Source organism: Peromyscus maniculatus, chromosome 8, assembly GCF_049852395.1.
Source record: "Peromyscus maniculatus bairdii isolate BWxNUB_F1_BW_parent chromosome 8, HU_Pman_BW_mat_3.1, whole genome shotgun sequence".
NCBI classification, from domain to species: domain Eukaryota; kingdom Metazoa; phylum Chordata; class Mammalia; order Rodentia; family Cricetidae; genus Peromyscus; species Peromyscus maniculatus.
Window position 1 is genome coordinate 65900515 of NC_134859.1, and position 25806 is coordinate 65926320.

Genomic DNA, 25806 nt, shown 5'->3' on the forward strand with positions numbered 1-25806 from the left:
TCTACCCTCAGCATCAGAGAAGAGTGAGAGGATTGCTTCCAAACAATTTCCTCCCTCCCCGAATGCCACCTTCCATCCCTCCTCCCCTCCTCCCTTCCTCCCCTCCACCCCTCCTCCTCTCCATCCCTCCTCCCCTCCTCCTTTCCTCCCCTCCATCCCTCCACCCCTCCCACTGAGGCACTTCCCGACTCCCTTGCCTGTCCTTTTGTTGCTGGGCCTCCTCTATACAAACACTTCTTGGCCTGTCATTCCTTGGAGGAAATAACTTTCTGCGTTACCTTAACCTTCTTAAAGGACAACTCCCCCATACCCAGCACCTCCTTCTCTGTTCCTCATCCACGTCTCCCTTCGTTCCTGCATGTGAAGGAAGGCCCGATTTCTTGAATGATCTAGAAGTGCAAATCCAACTTTGATACAGGGAATCAAGTCCCTTAGGTTCAACCTCATTTGGATCACAGATGGCTTGCTTCTCCTCAGCACTGCCCTCGTTCCTCCTGTCTCCACAGGCATCACGCAGGCTTTCACAACAAGGGGAGAACACACAAAACTATCCTTTCTCTTACATGTGAACTGGCTCCATCAGACCTAGTCTGGATTAGAATGGTGTTGCTTGTCCTGGAACAAGAAATGAAACTCAAGCCTACGATTTCCATGTATTTTAGATTTAACAGGCAGTGGCAGTTCTCTTTTCTGGAACCAAAGATTCATGCCCAATTAAAGAATGTTACAAAATCAGTCAGCTACCCTGTCTGTCTGCCACTTCTCAACAGTTCATACACTGACTCCTACTACAAACCGTCCTAGAGGCTTGCAGTACAACTTCACCAAATGGGTGGTACTCTCTGCTAGTGGCCAGCCTGATGCATGGCATGTTTAGCTACAAACAGCTCTGCTGACTGCCCCTGCAGCATTTTCATGGCTCGCCAATAGATCTGCCCACAGTTCTCAGGTCTACCGAAGGGGTGGCTCAATTCTTCTTTGATGTAATCCATCCAAAGATCTTGAAAAGGAAACAAAAAAATTACTGTAAACCTAATTAGAAAGCTGGAAAGGCTCTATTAGGCAAATTCAATTATTTAGTACTAAGCCAATTAAAAAGTTCTAAGAAGTTTCCACACATACAATTAATGTAAGTAAAAATTTAAAATATATGAATAAAATGAGGTACCATGTAATACTGATACATATAAGCATTGTGTAAGGTTTAAATAAAGTTAAGCCTGTCTATTGCCTCAAACATTCATCATTTCTTTACAGTGAAAACTTTCAAACTCCTTTCTACTATGTTGCTGTTGTTTTGGTTTTTCGAGACAGAGTTTCTCTGTGTAGTCCTGGTTATCCTGGACCTCACTCTGTAGACCAGGCTGGCCTCGAACTCACAGAGATCCACCTGGCTCTGCCTCCCAAGTGCTGGGATTAAAGGTGTGGGCCACCACCGCCTGGCCATAAATTTCTTTTTATGAGACCCAAACCAAGGCTGGGCATGGTAGAGCATGTCTTTAATCCCAGCACTCAGGAGGCAGAGGCAGGCAGATCTCTGTTTGAGGCCAGCCTGGTCTACAGAGGGAGTTCCAGGACAGCCAGAGTTACACAGAGAAACCCTGTCTGAAAAAACAAAAAAAAAAAAATAGAGAGAGACCCAAACCAAGCAAATCTTTGTCTGATCCAGAGTCCTTAAGAGAACTAGTGGATATGAGAACTTGCAAACTTCAATTGTAAATAAAATCCTATGCTACAGAGGTGGAGACAAGGGGCACTGGCAGAAACCTGAGGCCAGTCTAGACTATGTAGTGGGTTCCAAGATAGCCTAGCCTACAGAGCAAGACCTTGTCTCGAAAACCACAAGAGAAGAAGGCAGGAAAAGCACTGTAGAACTGTTCTAAGAAGGACCTGAGGTGCAAACCACAGGCACTATTCTATCCACCTACCACCAGCCCAGAGACTGCACGAGCATCACTCACACACACACACACACATCTGAAGTTTACTTACCAGAATCTGTAGAGCCAAACTCTCTCAACGCCCTCTCGTAATACTCCCTCAGGTTTGCCATCCTGCAGGGTTCCTATAAAAACAAGCAGGAGATCTGCCTTCATTGTCTAACCATAAATCCATCTCGACTGTATTTTAAGCAACTTCTGTTAGGTATCTGAAGGGGAAGGACCAAACCAGCCTAGTTCTCAGCTTATCCCAAAAGAGGAAGAACAAGACTTCAGAGACGGCTCAGCAGCCAAGGTCACCCACCTGTCACCAAGCGTGACAGCCTGAGTTCAATCCCCAGCACCCACAAGGCAGAAGCCGAGAATCAACTCCCAAAGTTGTCCTCTGACTGTCACACTCACACTGTGGCACACAAAAAATAAATACGACCAAGAAAAAAACAAACAAACAAACAAACAAACACATTTACCAGAATGAAGCAAACATCAACCAGGAAAGCACTTTGCTCTGCTGACGTAGGGAAAGTCTAATTATATTTAGGGTGGAACCTGTGAGGTGTCCCAGGAATAACACTTGAACCCTTGAGGGGCTGAGTGGGATTTAAATGAAAAAATAAACAGACAGTTGTATAGCCTATGCTAGGATTTCTTCCTTTTGAGAATCTGTGCTCTGACATAGAGTTACGACCACCTTAAAACCTTCCTTTTTCTTTCTTTGAGACAAGATTTCATTATGTAGCCCAGGTTGGTACGGAGTTCATAGCAATCCTCTGAGTGCTGGGATTAAAGGCATGAGCCACCATACCCTGCTCTGAAACTCGTATACTACAATAACACATAAATAATAGTATATGATCTTCAAGTTCCTTAGCCCTGTGGCTTTAAGTACTCCTCCACCTGGCAAGCACCTCAGCACCATTACAGGTAACAAAGTGTGGGCTACGTCAGAACACAGTCCAGGAATGGAGTCAGGTGAGGAGAATTCTGAGTGCTTGTGAGAACACTCCAAAAAAACAAGACCAGGAGTTTGCGCTCCACTCTAACTAAAGTTTTAAATGAAAGATGCTGCCCTGAGTAATAACCACAGAGCCTGTTTCCAGCAGGAAGGGGTCCAGAATACTCACCTGTTCCTTTTCAAACTGTATCATTTTCCTGAAAAAATCAACTGAAAATGGACGGCTTTCCTGTAAACTAAAAAGAAGTGGGTGAATGTCAGTTCCCACAACGTCAGAAGGCTTCTATCATCTACAAACATGAATAACCAGGCTTTGCTTCCACAGCAGGCAGTTTAACAGAGACTCAGCAGCAATCTCAGGCAAAACGGCCTGATGGAGCCACTCCCATGCCTCACCTTGGAGTGACTGACCCTTCACCACCCTTAAACAATTCCCCACACACATTTTTGTTGTTGTTCATTTGTTTGTTTTGTTTTAATAACATGTTTCTCTCTGTTGCCCTGTTTGGTCTGTATGTGCTAGGCTCAAATGATCTCCTGACTTAAGTCTCCTGGGGTTACAGGCATGTTGTACACATGAGGTTTCATTCATCTATTTTAAATAACTGCTGCTATGAAGATGCTTTCCTAAGGAGAAAGGAGACAGTCTAATGCTTAGCAACGGTATTGAAAACTGGGATTATAGTGTAGCATCAACTATATAAGAAACAAGTACTAAAATGATGTAGTAGTCTAGAGATACAGCTCAGTGTACAGCCCTTGTCTAGGTGCAAGGGCCTGGGCTCAATCCCTACTGCCTTAAAAAGAAATGATTTGCACCAGGCAGTGGTGGCGCACGCCTTTAATCCCAGCACGGGAGGCAGAAGCAGGCGGATCTCTGTGAGTTTGAGATCAGAGTTCTAGGCTACAGAGTGAGTTCCAGGAAAGGCACAAAGCTACACAGAGAAACCCTGTCTCGAAAAATCAAAAAAGAAAAGAAAGAAAAAGAAATGATTTACTAACAGAGCCGCTTGTACTAGTGACAAATTACATTCCTCAATGAGCTAACTGTCATTTGCCCTGTGTGTATGGATTGCTTTAACTGCAAAAACAGAAAGAGGAAGTTAAGTTTTGACAGTCCCTCTGATTACCACTCCAGACACTACTGTAATCCACACAGGCTGGGTATGAAGGGCCGAGTGTGGGCACCTGGGAGTACCTTTTAAACACTGCTCTGGTCTTTTTGTAGCCACCGCTTCGATAAGCCCAATCCAGGTATTTCTCCTTCAGAGTTACTGAACTGGCACCTGTGACGGCTAAAATAGCTTTCTACAGTTAAAAGAAAAGAAACAAAAACAAGCTGTGTAAAGGAACTTAGTGATGTCAAAACGTGTTACCAAGACCCACCCCAAACCACTAAGCGGAGACTTAGATATGAACCATCCATTCCCTGTACCACGAGAGTCAGAAGAGGGAGCCTGTACCTTAAAGATTGCCTCAGTGTCCTCCTGGCTGTTAGCACTTTCACTCCACTCTGCCCAAGAAATCCACAGGGGCAGGCAAACCTGCTCACAAAAACAAATAAACAAAAACCTGTTAGATCTGACTTTCTCATCACTGTGCTCTGAAAACTCATCACTATGAAGACGGTCACTGCAGCCCCCTAGCCAAGTCACCCAGAGCAACACTCTGATGATTTAGTCCAATCTGAGGGGATCCTGACTGTAGCCATCATTAGCAGTCACTGTTCAGCTAAGCAAGTGAAGAAAAGCCGCATCCAGTCAGCCCCACAGCTACCCAGGTCATGAGTCTGTGGTCTGGGAGGAACTACTTCACAAGAATTGATCTGGGGTGGCCTGCCTGATCTTCACTGTGTAGAGAGGGGCAGACAGCAGAAAGCAGTGATGTTCTTTGTTCCCCACCTCACCCTCTGCAGTACATTTTCCCACTCACTAGTATAAAAGATTTACTCAGGCAGTGGTGGCTTTTAATCCCAGCATTTGGGAGGCAGATCTCTGGAGTTTGAGGCTAGCCTGGTCTACAGAGCTAGCTCTACAACAGCCAAGGCTACGTAAAGACATCTGTCCTGAAAAGCCAAAAAAAAAAAAAAAAAAAAGGAAAAGAAAGATTTTTCTACAAAGTAAGTTTAAAACATTAACATTTAGATTTTTGTGATTTCAAGTTGAGTTTATGATCAGATGTGAGAATATTCTATTAGTAGTTCTCATTTGTAAGACATTTAAACAGAATGAGAAATCTTACATTAATAAACTCACAAATACAGACTAGAAATAGAAGTAATTTCTCCTCAATCCTCAAACTATTACCATTTAACAACAATTATTCCAGGGTCTGCTCTCTTTAGACAACATATTACAAATGAGCTTTCACTGAAACCTTAGAAGGTTTCCAGAGAGAGGGCTGGAGATCCAGCTCAGGAGATAGAGTGCTGCTTAGCCTCACAAAGCCCTGGCTTCAGTCCCCAGCACTAGATAAAGCAGACATGGGGAAGTGTGCCTAAAAGTCCCAGCACTCAGGAGGCGGAAGCAGAAGAGTAAAAGATCAAGGTTCTCCTTAGGCCAGCCTGGGCTACATGAGACCCTGTCTTTTAAAAACAAAAAACAAACCAACCAACCAACCAGTTTTCCAAAAAGAGTAAAATATAAGGACTGAGAGTTGGCTCTGTGGTCAAGGACACTTGTGGTTACAAAGGACCCGGGTTCCAGTCCTAACACCAACGTGGAGATGCAACACCTCCTTGGGCACCAGGCACACACACTTGAGACACAGACATACATGCAGGCAAAACACTCATACACATAAAATAATAAAAATAAATAAAGAGAACGAAATATGAAAGACAGACTTCACGGACCTGGGGTTTGAGGCGTGCAAAGGCTTCTTCAAACTGCATGGCTACATCCGGGCTCTTTGACCCAATGAGCACCTGCAGCTTCACCTGCCACATTGCTGCAGAGTCCTTGAACAATTCCGTCCCATCTTCTGCCACCTGCAAAGCCTCTTTAAAGAGGTCCTGGTGCAGCAACAAGTCAATCTAAGCAAGACAAAGCACACTGTAAAGAGCCACTGGGAAGCAAAACGACATAGATGAATAGAGGCATATAAAGACTATTTATGACAACAATCTCAACAGTCTTCCCACTACACCTTTTACCATAGCTGCTAGAGGCACAAAGGGCATCTGGAATCCCTCCTCCTCCCCTGCTCCTACCCACAGGAAAGTCAGAGGAGAGCTGAGGAGAGAGATGGCTCAGCAGGGAACGATGCCTGCTGGGCAACCCAGCCAGCTGAGTTCTCTCTTGGGATCCCACACTGCAAGGAAGAAGCAGCTCCCAAAAACACTCTCCTCACACACGTATCATGACACATATATACACAGAGTAATGACATTCCTTTCATCAGAAAAGGGATGAAAAGCAGAGAGTCTAAGTAATGTAAGCTAGAACCCATACCCACTAACTGGAGCATAATAAAGGTAAAAACAGTATCTATAGATTCAGAAGGAAATGTATTCGTTCAATGTACTTAACTGGTATAACTTTTTGAAAATGTAATTTGACACTATATAACAAGAATCATGGGGGGGGGGGGCTGGAGAGGTTAAGGTTCAGGGATTAAAAGCAGTAGCTGCTCTTCCAGAAGACCTGGGTTCAATTCCCAATACCCACATTCGGCTCACAACAGTATATACCCCAGTCTCAGGGGATCCAACACCCTTTTCTGGCTTCCTAAGGCACCAGGTACACATGTGATGTGAAGATGTACATGCAGGCAAAACACTCACACACATAAAAATAGTCTTTAAAACAAATAAACAAAACAAAGAATCATGGAAGTGTTGAGTCTTAGAGTTTACTTTAAAAAATAATGACAAAAAAAAAAAAAAAGAAAGAAAGAAAATCTTATCTGTTCAAAATACTTGTATCCATACTAGTTTATTATAGAGGGAAAAAACTAGTAACAGTCTAATTTTACAATATTGTGAAAAAAACCAGTGAATAGCAGTTTGTAACTAGCTCCTTCAGCAAGTACATTTACTCTGCATCGTTAAAGGCCAAATGAAATACTGAGCAAATCAGACCTTCCTCCCTGCCCACAGAGCTTCCAAGCTCACGAGCTCTGTGGCACACAGAGGAACCACCTGCTACAGGAGTGCAGGGCAGCAGGACCAGCACTGTGTATGGCCGGGACGAGGAAGGACTTCAGGAAAGGAAGCAGTCAAGCTCAGACTTAAGGAGAAACAGGAAGACAGGGAAACACAGAACCAGAAAAGTCAAGGCTCTCCAACCAGTTTGCACAAGGGGCTGAAGACAGAGACGGCTTAGCACCAGAGGAAATTCATGTTTAGCACGACTGGAGGGTGGGATGCCAAAGAGAAGACTAAAGTAGATGTTTCTGGAAATATAAGCAAAGATCAAGGTAAGAAGTTAGAATAAATTTTGTTTTGTTTTGTTTTGTTTTTCGAGACAGGGTTTCTCTGTGTAGCTTTGCGCCTTTCCTGGAGCTCACTTGGTAGCCCAGGCTGGCCTCGAATTCACAGAGATCCACCTGGCTCTGCCTCCCGAGTGCTGGGATTAAAGGCGTGCACCACCACTGCCTGGCAGGATAAATTTTTTAAAAAAGTTTGAATAACTTTACCCAAAAGACTATGAGAAAATACAGAATAATCTGGTGATTTTTACATTTATTTGTGTGTTTAAGTTATACATATGTTTGTATGAGTGTACAGATATGCATTTTAATATAGGTGTGTGTGTGTGTGTGTGTGTGTGTGTGTGTGTGTGTGTGTGTGTGTACATAGAAGCCAGAGGTTGATTTGGGTGCTTTCCACAATGATTCTCTTTTGTTTGGCATGTATCTATGTGTGTGATATGTATATATGTATGTGCTCACATGAATGTGGGTACATATGTACATGCTGGCACACATGCATAGTGTACTTGTGCATATGGAGGTCCAAGGCTGTTATTAGCTTCAACCCTATCTCTCCACCTCATTCATTAAGGCAGGGTCTCAACTAAACCCAGAGCTCACCTCACAGCTAATCTAACTAGCCAGGTTCCTCTGGGCATCTTGTCTTCCCCTAAGCACACCAGAATTCCAGGCACGTACGTAGGTGCTGGGGATCCAAACCCTGGTCCCGACACTTATACAGCAAGCACGTACCAGCCGAGCCGTCTCCCGGCCCCCCACTTCATGTTCTGAGACAGTGCTTCTCACTGAACTGGGGCCCCTCTAAGCAGTTGCACTGGAGAGATGAGCTCCAGGGAGCCTGCCTGTCTCCGCCTCCCAAGAACTGGGGCCACAGCACCAACACTGCAGAGGGGAGAGGAGGAGGAGGAAGGAGAGCAGAGGGAGGGGAGGGGAGGGGACGGGAAGGGAAGGGGCTGAGGAGGAGAAGGTGGGAGGAAGAATGGGGAGCAGAGGGAAGGGGAAGAGAGAGGTAGAGGAAGGGAGAGGACAGAAGAGAGAAGAGCTGGACAGAAGGCCCTGCAGTTAAAAGCACCGGTTATTCTTCCAGAGGACTCAGGTTCAATTCTCAGCACCCACATGTCGCAAACGACCATCTATAACTCCAGTTCCATGAGATCCAAAACCCTCTTCCAGCCTGCACATACATGTTATACATACATATGTGCAGGCAAAACACTCAAACACATAAAATAAAAAAGAAATCCTTCCTTGGTTAGTGGTGGTGCACTCAAGAGGCAAAGACAGATGGATCTCTGAGTTCAGCCTGGTCTACAGAGAGAGTTCCAGGACAGCGAGGACTGCTACACAGAGAAACCCTGTCTCAAAAAACAAAACAAAAAAATCCTTTAAAAATGTGGTGGGGGGGAGATGTGTAAGAGAAGAGACGAGAGACATGTAAGGAAGGAAAGGAGAAAGCGGGAGGGGATGCCAAGCAGGCTCTTTCTGACTTTCCTGTTCTGGTGTCCTCGATGTTAAATCAGAATGAAGCATAAGTAACGGGCAATGAATCTGCTTCCTATGGCCTTACCCACTGCTTGTACTGGACTTCAGAAAGGAGCTTCAGTTCATGGGCCTTCCTGAATGCAAACATGGTTCTTTCCAGCCTCTGAAATCAGAAACACATGGGGTCATTAAACAGAATCCAGCAGGAGTCTCTGGCCACTGATCTGGGCAAAGTGCTCTTGCACGTTTCTGAGATTCAGAGATGGGGCTCAGTTCCGAATGGGGAGTCACTCATGATGAGGTGAGCTATGCCCCTGCACTTAGCACAGCCCAATCAGCGGAAAGCCCTCCTATCCTATACCCAGAATAGAGCAAAGCAGACAGGTCGCCCACAGTGAAAAATCGAGTGGCTAAGTCTGAAATTCTGGAACCTGGCCCAGACCCCAAAAGAACTCTGTCCCTGTCTAGTAGACAGACACTTTCTAACCAACCACTGTAGCTATACAATGGAAATCCTTACCTGCCCTCTGAGGGGTACACTACTGGTCTTCTTAGAAAACCTTTCCAAGCAAAAGTTGATGTAACACTTCCACATAGCCTCTGGAAAAATCAAATGACATCAATTAGCTCACTATCCTCTTAGTCCAAATATCTTCCTTTCAAAGGGAAACTGCTCTAGGAAAATGTTTAAGTCAATAGCTGAAGATGCCCCAGTGGTTGAGAGTACTTGCTGCTCTTCCAGAGGACCTGAGTTAGGATCCTAACATCCAAACTGGGTGGCTCACAACCACCTGTAACTCCAGCTCCAAGGGATCAGACAACCTCTTTTAGCTTCTGTGGACACCAGCACACATGACATTATTCATTCACAGGTACCAAAATACATACACATAAAATGAAAATAAAAATAAATTGTTTTTAAAAACAAACTTTAGCCAGGCAGTGGTGGCGCACACCTTTAATCCCAGCACTCGGGAGGCAGAGCTAGGCAGATCTCTGTGAGTTCAAGGCCAGCCTAGTCTACAAAGTGAGTTCCAGGAAAGACACAAAGCTACAGAGAGAAACGCTGTCTCAGAAAAAAACAAAACAACAACAAAAAAAAAAACCAAAATTTAAGCCAGGCTTAGTGGCCTATTCCTTTAATCCCAGTACTCAGGAGGCAGAAGACAGGTGGATCTGTGAGTTCCAGGCCAGCATGGCCTACAGAGCGAGTTCCAGGACAGCCAAGATACACAAAGAAACCTTGTCTTGAAAAACAAAAAACAAAAACAAAAAGCAAAAGAAAAGTTTAAATTAACCTAGCTAAAAAAAATAATGCTACTCCCATTATAGAGAACCAAACATCAGATATTTGGGAAAATCAACAGCGCAAGGACATAAACTCAAAATCTTTGTCTAGGCTGGCTATCTCCACTGCCTTTATTTCCAATATTACCAAACAAGAATGTAATCTCTGGCCGGGCGGTGGTGGCGCACGCCTTTAATCCCAGCACTCGGGAGGCAGAGCCAGGTGGATCTCTGTGAGTTCGAGGCCAGCCTGGGCTACCAAGTGAGTTCCAGGAAAGGCGCAAAGCTACACAGAGAAACCCTGTCTCAAAAAAAAAAAAAAAAAAAAAAAAAAAAAAAAAAAAAAAAAAAAAGAATGTAATCTCTAAGGAAAGATACAAGATGAAGCCACATGTAGTGATTAACACCTTTAATCCCAGCAGACAGATCTCTGTGAGTTTGAGGCTGGCCTACCTGAGAAGTCCTGGGCCAGCCAGGGCTACATAGTGAGACCCTGTCTCCCCAACCAAAACACACACATACACACAAAGAAAAAGAAAAAGAAAAAAGAAAGATACAGGATAATACTTAAACTATTATAATAATCTCTTGGGGTTTAGGAGTTGGCTTATTTGTTTTTTGTTTTTGAGACAGGGTCTCATGCAGCCTAGAGTGGCCTCAAACTCACTATACAGCTAAGGATAACCTTGACCTTCAGATCTTCCTGTCGTCACCTCCAGGGTGCATTATAAGTATGCACCAGCACTTGCAGTTTATTACAGTGCTGGAGATCAAACCCAGGGCTTCATGTGCTCTGTGAGAGCACTTTCCAAATAAGCTACACCTCCATCCCTTGAGTTATACTAAGTATCGATGCCAGACAGATGAGTCTCAATACCTCCATTGCTGAAGAAGTTCATGAAAACTCTAGCATACACCTATAATTCCAGTACACAGGAGGCAGAGGCAGGTGGGTCAGGAGTTCAAGGCCAGCCCGGGTTACACGAACGCTCATCATGAAAAACTCTAGTTTTTCATCATCACAGAGAGAGCAACTAGAAAGAGGCATATAGGGTTAATAATATAGCTCAGGTGATTGAATGCTTGTCTAGCATATGAGGCACCACACATACTGGTCCTGAAGTTCAAGGTCATCATGGCTTATATGGTAGACTGAGGATAGCCTGGAATACATGAGGTCTTGTCTCAAAAGAGAAGAGGGGGTATAAAGAGGCTAGCAAGACATCTCAACAGATAAAGGCTCTTGACGCCAATCCTGATGACCTCAGCCCACTTCCTAGGTAGGACCCACGTATCAGGAGAGAACCCACTCTAATGAGTTGTCCTCTGACTACCAAATGTATGCTGTGGCATGCACTCACACACATGTACACACACAATAAATAAATACATGTAATTACTTTTTTAATTTAAGGGAAGAAAAAGAAAGCCAGGCACACTGTAAACGACTCTACTGAGATTTTCTTCCTTTTTTTCTCTTCTAGTGGGGACAGAACTCGGGGCACACGCTTGCTGGGTAAGCACTCCACCACTGAGCTCTATCCCTCAACAGGGAGACTTCCCATCCCAATGTAAGTGTTGACAGTGTCAGTTTCACACTCACTCACCCGTAGGCAGGGTCTTCACGGCCTCTTCATACACTGCACAGCACCGTTCCTCTCTTCGGCCCACCTCCACTGCTTTTGCTTGTTTTGATTCAGGCTGCTCTTCACCTGGCTGGGACTGGATCTCTAATTCTCGCCGTGCCACATAATCCCAAGTGAATGGGTCGTCGGTGTGCAGAGCCTGAAGGCTGAAAATGACAGCTCACTGGCACCTGTCCCATGCTAAGAGACTAACTCCGGCATAACAAAGTTCTGATGGTCTACTATAAAGGACATGGGATACCCTTTTACAGCTGCTCCACCACAACAGTCATTTCCTGATGGGCTTTCCAGAAGAGCATAACGTACAGACTTATCAATGGAACAGAGTTGTTATATATCAATTAGATTTCAGAATGTTTCAGGCATCATTTACAAATGTTAACTTTTAGCTGGACATGGTGGCACAAGCCTATATTCCCAGCATTCAGAAGCCTGAGGCACAGTGATTCCCACAAATTCAAGGCCAGCCTGGGCTACATAGTGAGTTCCAGACCCTGCTATAAATAAATAAATAAATAAATAAATAAATAAATAAATTGGAACAGAACCCCAACAAATATTAACTTTAAAATTATAATAGCTTGGGGGCTGAAGAGATGGCTCAGTGGTTAACAGCGCCAGCTGCTCTTCTAGAGGTCCTGAGTTCAATTCCCAGCATGTATGTAGCAGCTCACAAGCATCTATAATTGTAGTCCTCATGAATTCCTTCCTACGCCCTCTTCTGGTGTATAAATGAACACACAGACAAAACACCCATACACATAAATTAATAAATCTTTAAAAAAAATTATAGTAGCTCAAGTTGGGCAGTGGTGGTGCACACCTTTAATTCAAGCATCTGGAAGGCAGAGGTAGGTGGATCTCTGTGTGTTTCAGGCCAGCCTGGTCTATAGAGCTAGTTCCAGAATAGCCAGGAGTACAAAAAGAAACCTGTCTCAAAATGAAAAAAAAAAAAAATCATGATAGCGCTCCAAATCAGATCAGTAGTTACCTTCAGCCATAGAAGCCTGAAGAGCCTGGGCTCTTGAATTCTTCAAACAGAGGCAGAGAAAAAAACACAATCTAATCCTCTACCAGAACCCTGAAGACATCCAAAGAAAAAACGGATGCATGTTCTAGCTTATCTCCCATGACCCTAGAAATGGAACCTAAGAATGGAAGTACCTAATGTAAGCACTATCAGTGGTTTGAATGAGAAACATTCCTCCCAAAGGCCCATGGATTTGAACACATGGTCTCTAGTTTGAAGCACTGTTTAAGGAAGTTATGAAATCTTTTTTTGTTTGTTTGTTTGTTTTTCAAGACAGGGTTTCTCTGTGTAGCTTTGTGCCTTTCCTGGAACTCGCTTTGGAGACCAGGCTGGCCTCGAACTCACAGAGATCCGCCTGCCTCTGCCTCCCGAGTGCTGGGATTAAAGGTGTGCACCACCACTGCCCGGCTGGAAGTTATGGAATCTTAAGAAAGTATAGCTTGTGGGAGAAAGGATATCACTGAGGGCAGGATATGTGGGTTGATAGCCATACTCCATATCCACACACTCTGCTTCATGAGTGCAGGTAAAGATGTGATCAGCTAGCTTCCTGTTCATATCAGCATGTCTTGTATTGCCCACCATTATGGACTCCAACCCTCTAGAACCATAAGCTAAAATATACTCTTTCTTCTGTAAGTTGTTTTTGGTCATGGCCTTTCATCACAGCACAAAAATTAACTAATACACACAAAATAACTTTTGTTTGTTTGTTTTTCAAGACAGGGTTTTTCTGTGTAGTTTTGGTGCCTTATCCTGGATCTCACTCTGTAGACCAGGATGGCCTAGAACTAACAGAGATCTGCCTAGCTCTGCCTCCCAAGTGCTGGGCAAATAATTCTTAAATAGCACAACCAGACACTGCAGGTTAAATTATCAACAGCACTAAGCTATAATGAGTTATGAATACAATTCTGATTTTGCAGAAAAGAAGAATGTGTATTGACATAAGCTTTTAGGATGTGTTTTTTGTTGTTTTGTTTTGTTTTTCAAGACAGGGTTTCTCTGTGTAGCTGTGGTGCCTGTCCTGGATCTTGCTCTGTAGCCCAGGCTGGCCTCGAACGAACTCACAGAGATCCACCTGGCTCTGCCTCCCCAGTGCTGGGATTAAAGGCGAGTGCCACTTCCTCCCGGCAATCTTTTAGGATATGTATAAAATGCATTCTATGTCTGAAATGAAGCCTTATGTCAGACAAAAAAAAAACACTGCAGGAATATATATATTTTCTATTCATAATATAACATAATTTACATGATTTTTCCTAAAAGTTTGTAAAATATATATATATATATATATATATATATATATATATATATATATATATATATATATTTCCCCCCAAGATGGTTTCTCTGTGTAACAGCCCTTGCTGTCCTGGAACTCACTCTGTAGACCAGGCTGGTCTCAAACTCAGAGATCCACCTGCCTCTGCCTCCAGAGTGCTGGGACTAAAGGTGTGCACCACCACCGACAGGTATATATTCTTCTTCACTCCTCCCCAGTCTTTATTTATCACAAGACAGAAATAGACATGTTCGCCTTACCACTGTTTTACTTACTCATCATAAATTTCTTTTTGTAGATCCTTGGCAAAATCAAATAGTTGTGCAATTGAAAGAAGTGACACATGAAATTCTGCACCTAAAATTTTAAAAAAATCAAGGGAGGTTTGCTGGTACTTAAATTGTAAAGGCAGACTTTACTCAAAAAGTACTGTTTTCTTTATGTGTTAGAGTTAGTCTTTGGGAGTTGTTGTCTTTTGCTCTGAGACAGGGTTTCACTATATAGTCATGACTGGCCTCTACTCCTTCCTGAGCCCTAACGGCAGGGATGAAACCTAGGGTCTTGTGCATGCTAGGCAAGCACTCTATCACTGAGCTACAAGCGCCACCACAGACTGGCCTCCAATTCATCATGATCCTCCTGTCTCAGCAGGTGTTAGGTAGCACCATGTCAAGCTTTTTTTTGTTTTCCTGGTGCTGGGTTGAACCATGACCTCATGCATGGTGTACCACTGAACTATGCCCATAGTTAGCATAGTTCTTGTGGTGACTTTATTTTAAACAGAACAGAGAAAAAATATCATCCTATATCCCTACCACATAAACAAAGACATTATTGTTTTGAAATATTTCTAGCTACTTCTAAGTTTCATAAACTTAAGGGCATAAGACAAAGATTAAATCATCTACTCCTTTTTAACTCCCCCAAGTCAGTTGACTACTCAATAAAACCTTATTGAAATGCCGGATGATAGCTCAGAAGGAAGCTTTTTCTGAAGGATACAGTACATTTTGCCTACAAGCTAATAGTCCTTCTCATCACAAAGAGAATGCCTACCAAAAAAAAAAATATCCAGGATTCTTACCTTTAATCTTGCTTACAGAATTTTTGTAAATGATTCGTGCCAACTCGCCCTTAAGAATTTCTTCAGGATGATCAAAATTCCCCTACAAAGTGTTACATCAACCATAATTGAAAAGACAGTACCAGGAAGTACAAACAAACCCACCAGGATGGAACTTAACTATCCTAGACTACCAGTGTAGGTAAAAGGAGAAAATCAACTTCTACAAGTTGTCCTCTGACCACCACACACACACTATGGTACCTATGTGCCCACCCCCAACACACACACACACACACACACACACACAAACAGATGAATGAAAGTATCTTACAGCTAGGCGCAGCTTAAATCCCAGCACTCAGGAGGCAGGGGCAAGTGGGTCCCTATGAGTTCAAGGCCAACCTGGTCAACATAAAAGAGATCTAGGCAGAGCAACATAATAAGACCCTGTCTCAGAAACAATTAAAAAAATGAAATATAATAATTGTTTTTCAATTTTAATAAGGGCCATTGAGATGGTTTCATGCATAAAAACCCTGCTGCCGAGTCTGATGACCTGAGCTGGATCTCTGAGGTAAATAATGGAAGGAGAGAACCAACTGCTCAAGTCATCTCTGACCTCCACGGGTGCACTGTGGACACAAGTAAATAAATGTAGTTTAAAAAGCAAGTAAGGGCTGATGAGACGGCTCAGTGAGTAAAGGTGCCTGCTGCCAACCTGACCCACCTGAGAGGGATTCCCAGGGCCCACTTGATGGAGGACAGAACCAACTCCTGAAAGTTGTCCTCTGACCTCCACATACTTATCATGACATGTGCCCCCCAACACCCCCCACAAAACAGTATTTTCCAATGTAATTAAAAAGTAAAATAAGGTGAAGCAATTGAGAGACACACATCAATCTTTAGCTACCACATATATGTACATACACATGCACTCTTGTACTCCCTCACACACAAACACATAAGCGTATACCACACACGCATGCCCCACCTACACACAAAGTTCTGAGCTAGAAATACAGTAACAGTACAGCAAGTTCCTTTCTCGGTTTCTGTTTTGTTGTTTTATATTTTGAAGACAGGGTCTTGCTATGTAGCCCAGGATGGCCTGGAACTCATAATCCTCCAGGCTCAGATTCACAAACACTAAGATTACAGGTATGTCCCATAATACCAGTCCTAACATCAAAGCTTTTTTTAAAAAAGTTATTCTGTCACATTTCAAATTATATAAAAAAGGAAAAGAGCCTGAGAAGGTAGAGCACACCTGTAATCTCATCCCTTAAAAGGCTGAGGCAGGAGGATTAAGAGTTCCAGGTTTGAGCCAGGAAGATGGCTCAGTGGGGAAAAGGATCCATGTGGTAGAAAGAGGAAACCCACACCCTCAAGCTGTCCTCTGACCTCCACACAAGCACCTAACTAACACACACACACACACACACACACACACACACACACACACTGTAATTCTAAAAATTAAAGTAAATTACAAATTACAAATTCATCTATAAGTGAAAAATGTGACATTAAATTGGAAAGAAAAATAAATACCTCAAAAATTTTTCTTTTATTTGTAAGCAGGCTCAAAAGACTAACACTTGATAGTACATTAGGCTCTTACCATATCCATGGCAGCTTTATCAAATTCCTGCTTTTCCTTTCTCAGTTTCTCAGCATGCATCAGCTCCATCCTAAAGTACTACAAAAAGGAAATAATGACCTAGAAGCCCTTAGAGATGCTTTTTAATATTCAAGATGCCTTCATCAGTATCAGATATAGAAAAATGGAGGACCATATTTTACGTTGGGATGAAACCAGCTGATATTGACAATGTGTGATGGAAGAGATTATTTTAAGAGATCATTTGACATGTAACCTAAGTGTATGAGTGAAAAGACTTAATGGAAGTTTCTGCAAGTATTTAATTTAATCTTATCCATATATAGTAAAAAGTATCCACAAAGGCTAAGTGGGTAACACAGATTTCTACCCCATGTAGCAACAAAGAAGCAGAGCCATATGAGAATATGTTTACTAAATGAAAACTGTCATTTCTTTAGGGTGGTGGTTTGAATGAGAATGGCCCCCACAGGTTCATGCACTTGAATGCTTGGTCCACAGCTGGTAGAACTGTTTGGGAAAGGTTAGGAGGTGTGTCCTTGTTAGAAGAGGTGTGTGGGAGCCTTTTTTCGGGTTCCTCGTGACTTTACCCAGCATGTCCACATAGAGGATGATTAGGACCACGGGCCTGAGTGCATGTGTCTGAAATGAGCCAACAACAGTCTGCAGTTGGCTGTGCTGGGGGAGGAGGTCTTTTGCTCCACCCCTTGGCATCTCTATAAATACCCTGGGGTAGAGACAGTGGGGACCCGTTGGAATAGGTTCCAGGCCCTCTCGAGGCTATCCTTTATTTTCTATCTGTTTATCTCTGCAAGATTCTCCGCAATAAATCCTTCTATCTAATATTTCCTGCTGCTCACACTCAAGAAAACTCTGGGGAGCTGTGGGGTTGGTGGGTAAACGCCCCTTAGAATGGTGCCATGAACTAAAGGAAAAAAAAGGGACTAAAGAAAAAAAGGGGGGACTAAGACAAATGAACAGGGACTAAAGACAAAGAAATAGGGACTAAAGATAAAGGAAAATAATAGTTTCATTACAGAGTTTTTAGTGAAAGTGCTGAGTCAGCCCTGCCAGTGGAAAGGCATGCCAGTATTATGGAATATATAATATTCCATATTGGACTGGAAGGATGTCCGATGCTGCAGTGCAATTCTCTTCTGTCAAAATTTTCCACCTTCGCCGGGCGGTGGTGGCGCACACCTTTAATCCCAGCACTCGGGAGGCAGAGCCAGGTGGATCTCTGTGAGTTCGAGGCCAGCCTGGGCTACCAAGTGAGTCCCAGGAAAGGCGCAAAGCTACACAGAGAAACCCTGTCTCGAAAAAAAAAAAAATCTCTATCTTCTATACCTTTCTCAATTTCTATCTGTGAAAAATAAGTAAGGTATAGGGTAGTAATATAGTGTAGGAAAACTTAGAAGTGTAAGATTTTTTTTTTTAAAGATTTATTTATTAATTTAGTATACAGAAGAGGGATGCCAGATCTCATTACAGATGGTTGTGAGCCACCATGTGGTTGCTGGGAATTGAACTCGGGACCTCTGGAAGAGCAGTCGGTGCTCTTAACCTCTGAGCCATCTCTCCAGCCCAGAAGTGTAAGGTTGTGTAGAAAAAAATTTAAGGCAACTAGACAGAAAAACTCTTCAATTTTCTAACTTTGGGGGCTATGAATGCAAACTGGGGGGAAAAAATCTTTCTTTGGGCTTTACAAGAAGTAAAAAAGCTCTTCTCTGAGCTTTATGGGGAAGAAAAAGTTTCCTATGGAAGCTTTTGTCCTGGGGACAGTTGAAATGCTAAGTCCAAGCAGCAGGAGAAAGTGTTTTCTCCCTGAGGCAAAAATGGAGGTATAAAAAGCCAAAAAGTTTAAAGTTCAGAAGTTTTGGGAAAAGTTGGTCTTTCTCTCTTGGGGGGAAAAAAATCTTTCTCTTAAACTAAAAAGCTTTTCTTGGAAAATTTGGGGGGGGGGGGGATCTCTCTAAGAAGCTTTAATCTTTCTCAAAAGCTCTTAAAAAACTTAAAAACTAGAGTCTTTCAGAACTCTCAGAAGGACAAATTAGAATCACCTGAAGATATTAGTATGGGGACCACCTGTGATTAGCTCTAAGGGAAAACAACAAACCTCTTAAGGCAGCAAAACCTCTCTAAGTTCTCTTTCAAGCTTTAAAAATCCTCCCTGCAATGCAGTGGGTCAGAGTACCCTGAGGGAAACACTTGGGAGAGTGCGGGTAAAGAGCTATAGAAAGCCCAAAAGGGCAGGAAACTTTACCTGAGAAAAGCAAAAAAGCCAAGCTTTTCAGTTACAGCCGAGCTGAGGCAGCAAAGGTTTTGAGTGAGCGTTTCAGAATGAAATGGTGCTCCTAATCGTCCTAATGCAAAGATCCCCTAAAGCAATGCAAACTCTGTTAGCATTGAATCCTCACTCCTGACCAAAAACCCAGAGGTGACTGGCCAGCGTCTCTGAGTTGGAGTGCATTTCGGGGATACTAGGGTTCCTGCAGTTGTGAACTTCCTGGAGCACAGAGCTGAGGCAGGAAGGTGCAGGACCCAGGGGAAGATTGCTAATGAACAAACAAAGCTAAAGCCGGTGGGAATGGCACAGTTGCCTGCTTTCCTACAAGTCCTGGTGTTGTGCCCAGATCGTGGCCCCCAGAGAGACCACCAAGGACGAGCATACCAGAATGCAAAAGCAAGGTTTATCTTTGTTACAAGTTGCGAAACAGGGAACTCATCTCAAGCATTCACTGACCTCAGCGCAGTGAGGCAGGGAGGAGTTACTCTTTCTTGGGGAAGTTAGTTTTTATAGGCAAAACCTACAAATTTCTTAGAGGGGAGGGGGTTAGTACGGGTCCATCCTTGATTGGTCCAGTTTTTCCCGGGCCTGGACTTTGTCTTATTTTACCTTATCTGTTTGCCCTGTCAGGAGTTTTGCAACTCATCTCCGGGGTCTGGTCATGTTATCTCCGGAGAAGGGCATCTCGTGGTTAATCGGTTACCACCAGACATCCTGACTTTGTTCTTTTTGAAAACACCTGTCTTTACCCTCTGCAAGAAGGGGGAACTGACTCATTTTTAAGATATCTCTTTCCTCAGCTCTTTTGGGTTTCTGGGGAAACTGTCTGGGTCTTTTATCTCCAGTGCTGAGATTAAAGGCGTGTGCCACCAGATTCCCATCCCATTTGGTTTTGAGACAGGATCTCTATAGCCCAAACTGGCCTGTGTTATGCCCAGATCACATCCCCCAAAGAAGCCAGCAGAGACTTTAGGTACAGAATGCAAAAGCAAGGTGTATTCTAAGTTTACAAGCCTCGGCAGGGAGGCTCTTTCTAATTTTCTCACAGGGAGGTTGGAAGGAGCGCTCCCCTTTCTTTGTGAGGCTAGTTCTTTTTTTTTTTTTTTTTTCCGAGACAGGGTTTCTGTGTGTAGCTTTGCGCCTTTCCTTGAACTCACTTGGTAGCCCAGGCTGGCCTTGAACTCTCAGAGATCCGCCTGGTTCTACCTCCCAAGTGCTGGGATTAAAGGTGTGTGCCACCACCGCCTGGCCGTAAGGCTAGTTCTTAAAGGCACAGACCATATAATTCATTTTCCACAACCCACCTCCCTTTTTTAGTCTTTTGGTCGAATATCCTGACTGTGTTTTTTCAAGTCCCTGTAGCTGATACCGCCACCTGGGAAAAAAGGGTCTAAGTTCTTATCTAAATTTAGGAATCCTGGCTTAAGCTTCTCTTTGTCTGTAGGGGATAGAGTGGGGGGAGGGTTTACTGAGGTTTCACACCGGGTTGATAGGTCCACAACTTCAAAAAGAAATCTGAGAAAAGCTTTCCTATCAGAGTAAGGACCTTTCTGGGAAACAGTAAAGCTGAACTGTGTCTGAAGCAATTGTGCTGCTGAGTCAGAACGCTGTCTGGGGAAAGAGCCCAACCAGGGCAGAACAGAACTATCCAGGAGTAAAGCTTTCTTTTCTGTCAGAGAAAGCACCTCTTACCCGGTGAGATGGAGTGCAGCCCTAAGGGGTGATTGCCTCTGACATAAGCTCTGTCCTTGAGCACCCAGACAAGCAAACACAACCCACTGGGGGGCTGGGCCAGGTGAAGGCCTAATGAGGCAAAACACCTGTCCTAATGGGAGGTTAGAAATGGCAAAAACCTCCCTTGCTAAGTTTGATTTATGAACACAAACCTCAGACCCTGAAAAACAGAAACGGACTAAAGCCCCTACCTTCAGAAGCAAAAAAGCTGCCACTGTAGTGTTAGAAACTTTCTGGGGTAGAGGGGATAAACTGAGACCAAACTGGATACTGTCAGGGAGAAAGACTCTGAAGAAACAGAGGGGACAGATTCCTCCCCAGAAAATGCATGACCTGTGAAAGCTGCTAAGAGTTTGAGGCAGATTGGGGGAAAAAAGCCCTGTACCTCCAAAGGCAGCTAGCAGAGGAACAGAGCAGCCTGAGATATCTGAAGTTCTGCATCTGGGGGGAAAGGAACAAACAAAATGAGATAAATCAGTGGGAGAAAATCTCTGAAGGAGCTATGGAAAAGCTGTTGTAAATATTTGTTTGTTTGTTTTTTTGCTGACTGGCAAAGGCAAACACAAGCCCCGAGGAAAGTTGCTATCAGAAATTGCCCACCTCAATGTGCGCTAAGGAAGCAGGTGCAGTTCTGATTGGGGGGGGCAGTGTCAAATGAAGGAGAGACACCTGTTAAAGCCAGCTGAGGAGAGAATAGGAATCTCCCAATGTGCCATAGCTGAAAATGTAAAATGCTTGTTCAAATCTCCCGTTGCGAAAGCAAAAAACTTTGTTCAAACCTCCCGGGCAAGAATTTGTAAGCAAGTCTGGTAAAAGAACCAGTTGACTCTCAGACCCGAAAAGAACTTTGGGAAATGAAGCCCAAAAGCTAACTTGCAATAAGGGACTGATATAAGGGAAATGCATTCTGGGAAAGGTAGTTTTTCTGCTAAAGATGGTGACATTGCCCTGAAACACTTTTGTCAGCTTGAAAATACGTTCATGGCAAACAAAATACAGCTTTTAAAAGAATAAGGAGGAAAATCGTCTAAGAGTTTAAGTGTCCGTTCCAATAAAAAAATTGAAAGGATACGGAACTAGGTGCTTCTCGGTTTGGGGGTGGGGGGTGGTTAGTAAAATGCCTTATTTACCCTAATAGCTGTGCAAAGTTTTTTACGATAGTTGGATGACAAAAAGCTACCTATAAGAGCAAACAAGCCACTTTAAAATCCTTAAAACAAGGGAAAGCAGTTTATACACTGAATGTTGTCTTAGATATGAAGAAACTTATGTTGAAATTAAAAAAGTTCTTTGCCTTTTGAACAAACTGCCCTTACAAATCTAATAAGGAGACAAGGAAACAGGCATTCAAAAAGAAATGACTGCTTAGCCGGGCGGTGGTGGCGCATGCCTTTAATCCCAGCACTCGGGAGGCAGAGGCAGGCGGATCTCTGTGAGTTCGAGGCCAGCCTGGGCTACCAAGTGAGTTCCAGGAAAGGTGCAAAGCTACACAGAGAAACCCTGTCTCAAAAAACAAAAAAAAAAAAAAAAAGAAAAAAAGAAAAGAAAAAGAAATGACTGCTTTATAGTCATTTCTATATGAAGGGAAACAAACTTCAGAAAATCAAGCTGTCTTACAAAAGAGTTGCTTCACCTGAAAGTTCCTTATAAAAAAATCAGTGCTAAATATTATAGCTGCTTAATAACATCAGGAGTTTAAAGCTAATGAAGTGAAAATACTAAATCCTGAAAATGCTTTTTCTCAAAGTAAGATAATGAAGGATCTGTTTCATGAAAGAACATCTATGTTCTTGACTCCTTTGAATAGTAACAGTTTTGGTGAAAATATTGGAACTAACAACAATCAAGTCAAAATGTTTCAATAAATTCAAGACACTATTCCACAAAAGAAATCTGCCATCTTTGTGGGCCATATTAGAGCTCACTTCAATCTTCCTGGTCCTTTACTGAGGAGTAATGCAATGGCTGAGCATTATCCCAAGTGGCAGTCTGAATGGTTTAAAAAGCTCCAGAAGCTGCTAAGAATGGCGGACACCAGAACCAGCACAAGGCATACGCAGCTGAGATCCATAGAAAATCGACGCAACACAGAAAAACCTGAGCTAACATCAAAAACGGTGCAATTTAGAATACTACTGTACCTAAAAAGGTCTCTGGCTTGAGAATAAAAGTTCAGAGACGCTTGTTTGAACAAAAATTGTTAACTGAAAAAAGTTTTGGTTGTAAAATGTCTTTTCATATTTGGAAGTGAAAGCCTGATACCAGAATTTACTTGTTTGAACTTTTTGAACTTAAAATGAGATAAAACTACAAAAAGATTTTGGTTATGGATTTCTTCATATTTGGAAGGCTAGTACCAGAATTTATCATTTGAATTTGAGGACTTAATGAACTGAACAATAGATTTCATTGCAATGGGACAATTTTGAGTTTACTTATAGTAATGACCTAGAAACTGTTTTCTGGAATTGGGTTTAAAATGGAACTGTTTAAATGAAGAAATTTATTGTTTCTACCTAGACTAAAGATGCAATTTTGTGTATGGACATATTCTTTATTAACTGGTGATTCATGAATTGTTTTATGGAACTGTTTATGTAAAATGGAATTACTTATGGAACTGATTTTGTGTTACAAATGGAACTGTTTAAACAGAAAAGTTTAGGTTTTCTAACTAGCCTTGGGACCTTGTTTAAAAAATTATAAAGAAAAGGAGTAGTTATGAAGTTGAATTATGTTTGCAGAAATTATGTTTAACCTATTGATATTAATGCACCCTGGTTTTGTGGAGTTAAGGAAATATTTAAGTTTGACGTGAATACATAGAAGTTTTTCCTATGTTCTGTTAGCAAGAAAATTCAAATGATTAAGAGTTAAAGTTGCTGGACTGAGTCTACCAGGTTGATCGCAGTCCTCAGGGGAGGCTTTGCCCTGGAGGAGGTGGGAATGGGAAGTGGGCTGGGGGTAAGGGGAAGGGGTGGGAGGGGGGGAGAACAGGGGAACCTGTGGCTGATAAGTAGAACTGAATGGTAGTGTAAAATAAAATAAAAGGGGAAAAAAATGGAGATATATATGTGTGTGTGTATGTGGACATGTATGTGACTTGGATTTAACTCTATGTGTAAATGTAAGCAAGCTTTAACTGTACGTGTGTGTATGTAACTTGGGAAAAAAAAGAGTTAAAGTTGTAAGATGGAGAAAATTGTTAACTATATATAGCACCATATATGCTAATTCAAATGGTTCTGTTAAGAGTTTGCTTTGTGTTGTAAGATTGGGAGAATTGTGACTATGTATAGCAATATTTATGTTAACCTGTTAATGGTAATGATGAAGCTAAGAGATTCTTTAAGTTTGTAGTTGCCTTAAGAGTTTTTGGTTTAGGAGCTGGAGAGATGGCTCAGAAGTTAAGAGCACTGACTGTTCTTCCAGAGGTCCTGAGTTCAATTCCCAGCAACCACATGGTGACTCACAACCATCTGTAATGAGATCTGGTGCCCTCTCCTGACATGCAGGAATACATGCAAATAGAATACTGTAAACATCATAAATAAATAAATCTTTTAAAAAAAAAAAGTTTTTGGTTTAGAAAGGGCTTGAGGCAGCTAAGACTGCTGTAGTCTCCTTGGAACTAATTCAAAAGAGAAATGCCATCTTTATCATCCTCTACTCCCATACTGGGAGGTGTAACAGCTATGGAGATTGCTGTAAGCCATTAATAATGAGTTATTTTTTTATATATTAAGAAAGGGGGCCCTGTGGGGGCCCGTTTTCGGGTTCCTCATAACTTTACCCAGCAGGTCCGCATAGAGGATGATTAGGACCACGGGCCTGAGTGCAGGTGTCTTGGCATCTCTATAAATATCCTGGGGCAGAAACAGTGGGGACCCATTGGAATAGGTTCCAGGCCCTCTCGAGGCTATCCTTTATTTTCTATCTGTTTATCTCCGCAAGATTCTCCGCAATAAATCCTTCCATCTAAATGTCCTGCTGCTCACACTCAAGAAAACTCTGGGGAGCTGTGGGGTTGGTGGGTAAACGCCCCACAGGTGGGTGGGCTTTGAGGTTTCTAAAGCATACATCCAACTAGCTCTCTCTCTGCACCACACTTGTAGATCAGATGTAAACTCTCAGATACTGCTCCAGCACCATGCATGCCTGCCTGTTGCCATGCTCCCTGAAATGATGGTCATGGACTTTAACCCTCTGGAACCATGAATCCCTAAACTAAATGTTTTCTTTTATAAATTCCTTTGGTCATGGTATTTTGTCAGGATAATAAAAAAGTAACTGCAGGGTGCAGGGGCTCATGCTGCAGAGAAGGCTCAGTGGTTAAGAGCACATGCTGTTCTGCCAGAGGACCCGGGTTCAATTCCCAGCACCCACATGGCAGCTAACAACTGTCTGTAATTCCAAGATCTCTCTTACACAGACATACATGCAGGCAGAACACCAATACCTATAAAATAAAAGTAAATTATTTTTTTTAAAGTAGCAACAAGATTTTCACAAAACACAATTACCATGAAGAAAAAAAAAAAGGAAACAGAAGCAGAGGAGAAATAATTACATTTTAAGCAGTATTTGCTCTCTATGTATCACAGAGATGTCTCTCATTCTAAGTGTCACAGATATCTCCCTCTCTAAGTGTCATAGAGATGTCTCTCTCATTCTAAGTGTCACAGAGATGTCTCTCTCATTCTGTGTCATAGAGATATCTCTCTCATTCTAAGTATCACAGAGATATCGCTCTCTTATCCTATGTGCCCAAATACTCACTTCTTGATAGAGTTTTGGACACTCAGGATGAAATCGTAGAGCCCGAAGAAATAACTGTCTGGCGCTTTCTGAAGACAAGCGATCTTCCATTTCCCACTTGGCTGCCATAATCCACAAAGCTATAGAAAGAAAGAAAAATCAGACTTCATTTCTGTAAATTAATCAATCCTTTACTTTTAATACTTAATGAGTTATTAATCTTACCAAAGGAAAAGGGAGTTTCTAATACTAAATTTAGCGACTCTATCTAAAGCTAG

General features: G+C 42.6%; 1 protein-coding gene across 1 annotated transcript in view; it reads right to left on the reverse strand.

Annotated features, from left to right (window-relative positions):
- Positions 1-641: 641 nt before the first annotated feature.
- Utp6 (UTP6 small subunit processome component) overlaps positions 642-25806 on the reverse strand; it is a 32813-nt gene continuing 7648 nt past the window's right edge. Inside the window, exons 7-19 of the mRNA XM_006977501.4 lie at positions 25550-25668; positions 16750-16827; positions 15144-15225; positions 14335-14416; positions 11706-11890; positions 9332-9411; positions 8897-8974; positions 5750-5929; positions 4359-4439; positions 4094-4203; positions 3065-3131; positions 1993-2065; positions 642-1000 (exon numbers count right to left, since the gene is read on the reverse strand). Of these exons, the coding sequence (XP_006977563.1) occupies positions 846-1000; positions 1993-2065; positions 3065-3131; positions 4094-4203; positions 4359-4439; positions 5750-5929; positions 8897-8974; positions 9332-9411; positions 11706-11890; positions 14335-14416; positions 15144-15225; positions 16750-16827; positions 25550-25668 (1370 nt within the window). The 3' untranslated portion in view covers positions 642-845. The remainder of the gene's footprint in view (positions 1001-1992; positions 2066-3064; positions 3132-4093; positions 4204-4358; positions 4440-5749; positions 5930-8896; positions 8975-9331; positions 9412-11705; positions 11891-14334; positions 14417-15143; positions 15226-16749; positions 16828-25549; positions 25669-25806) is intronic.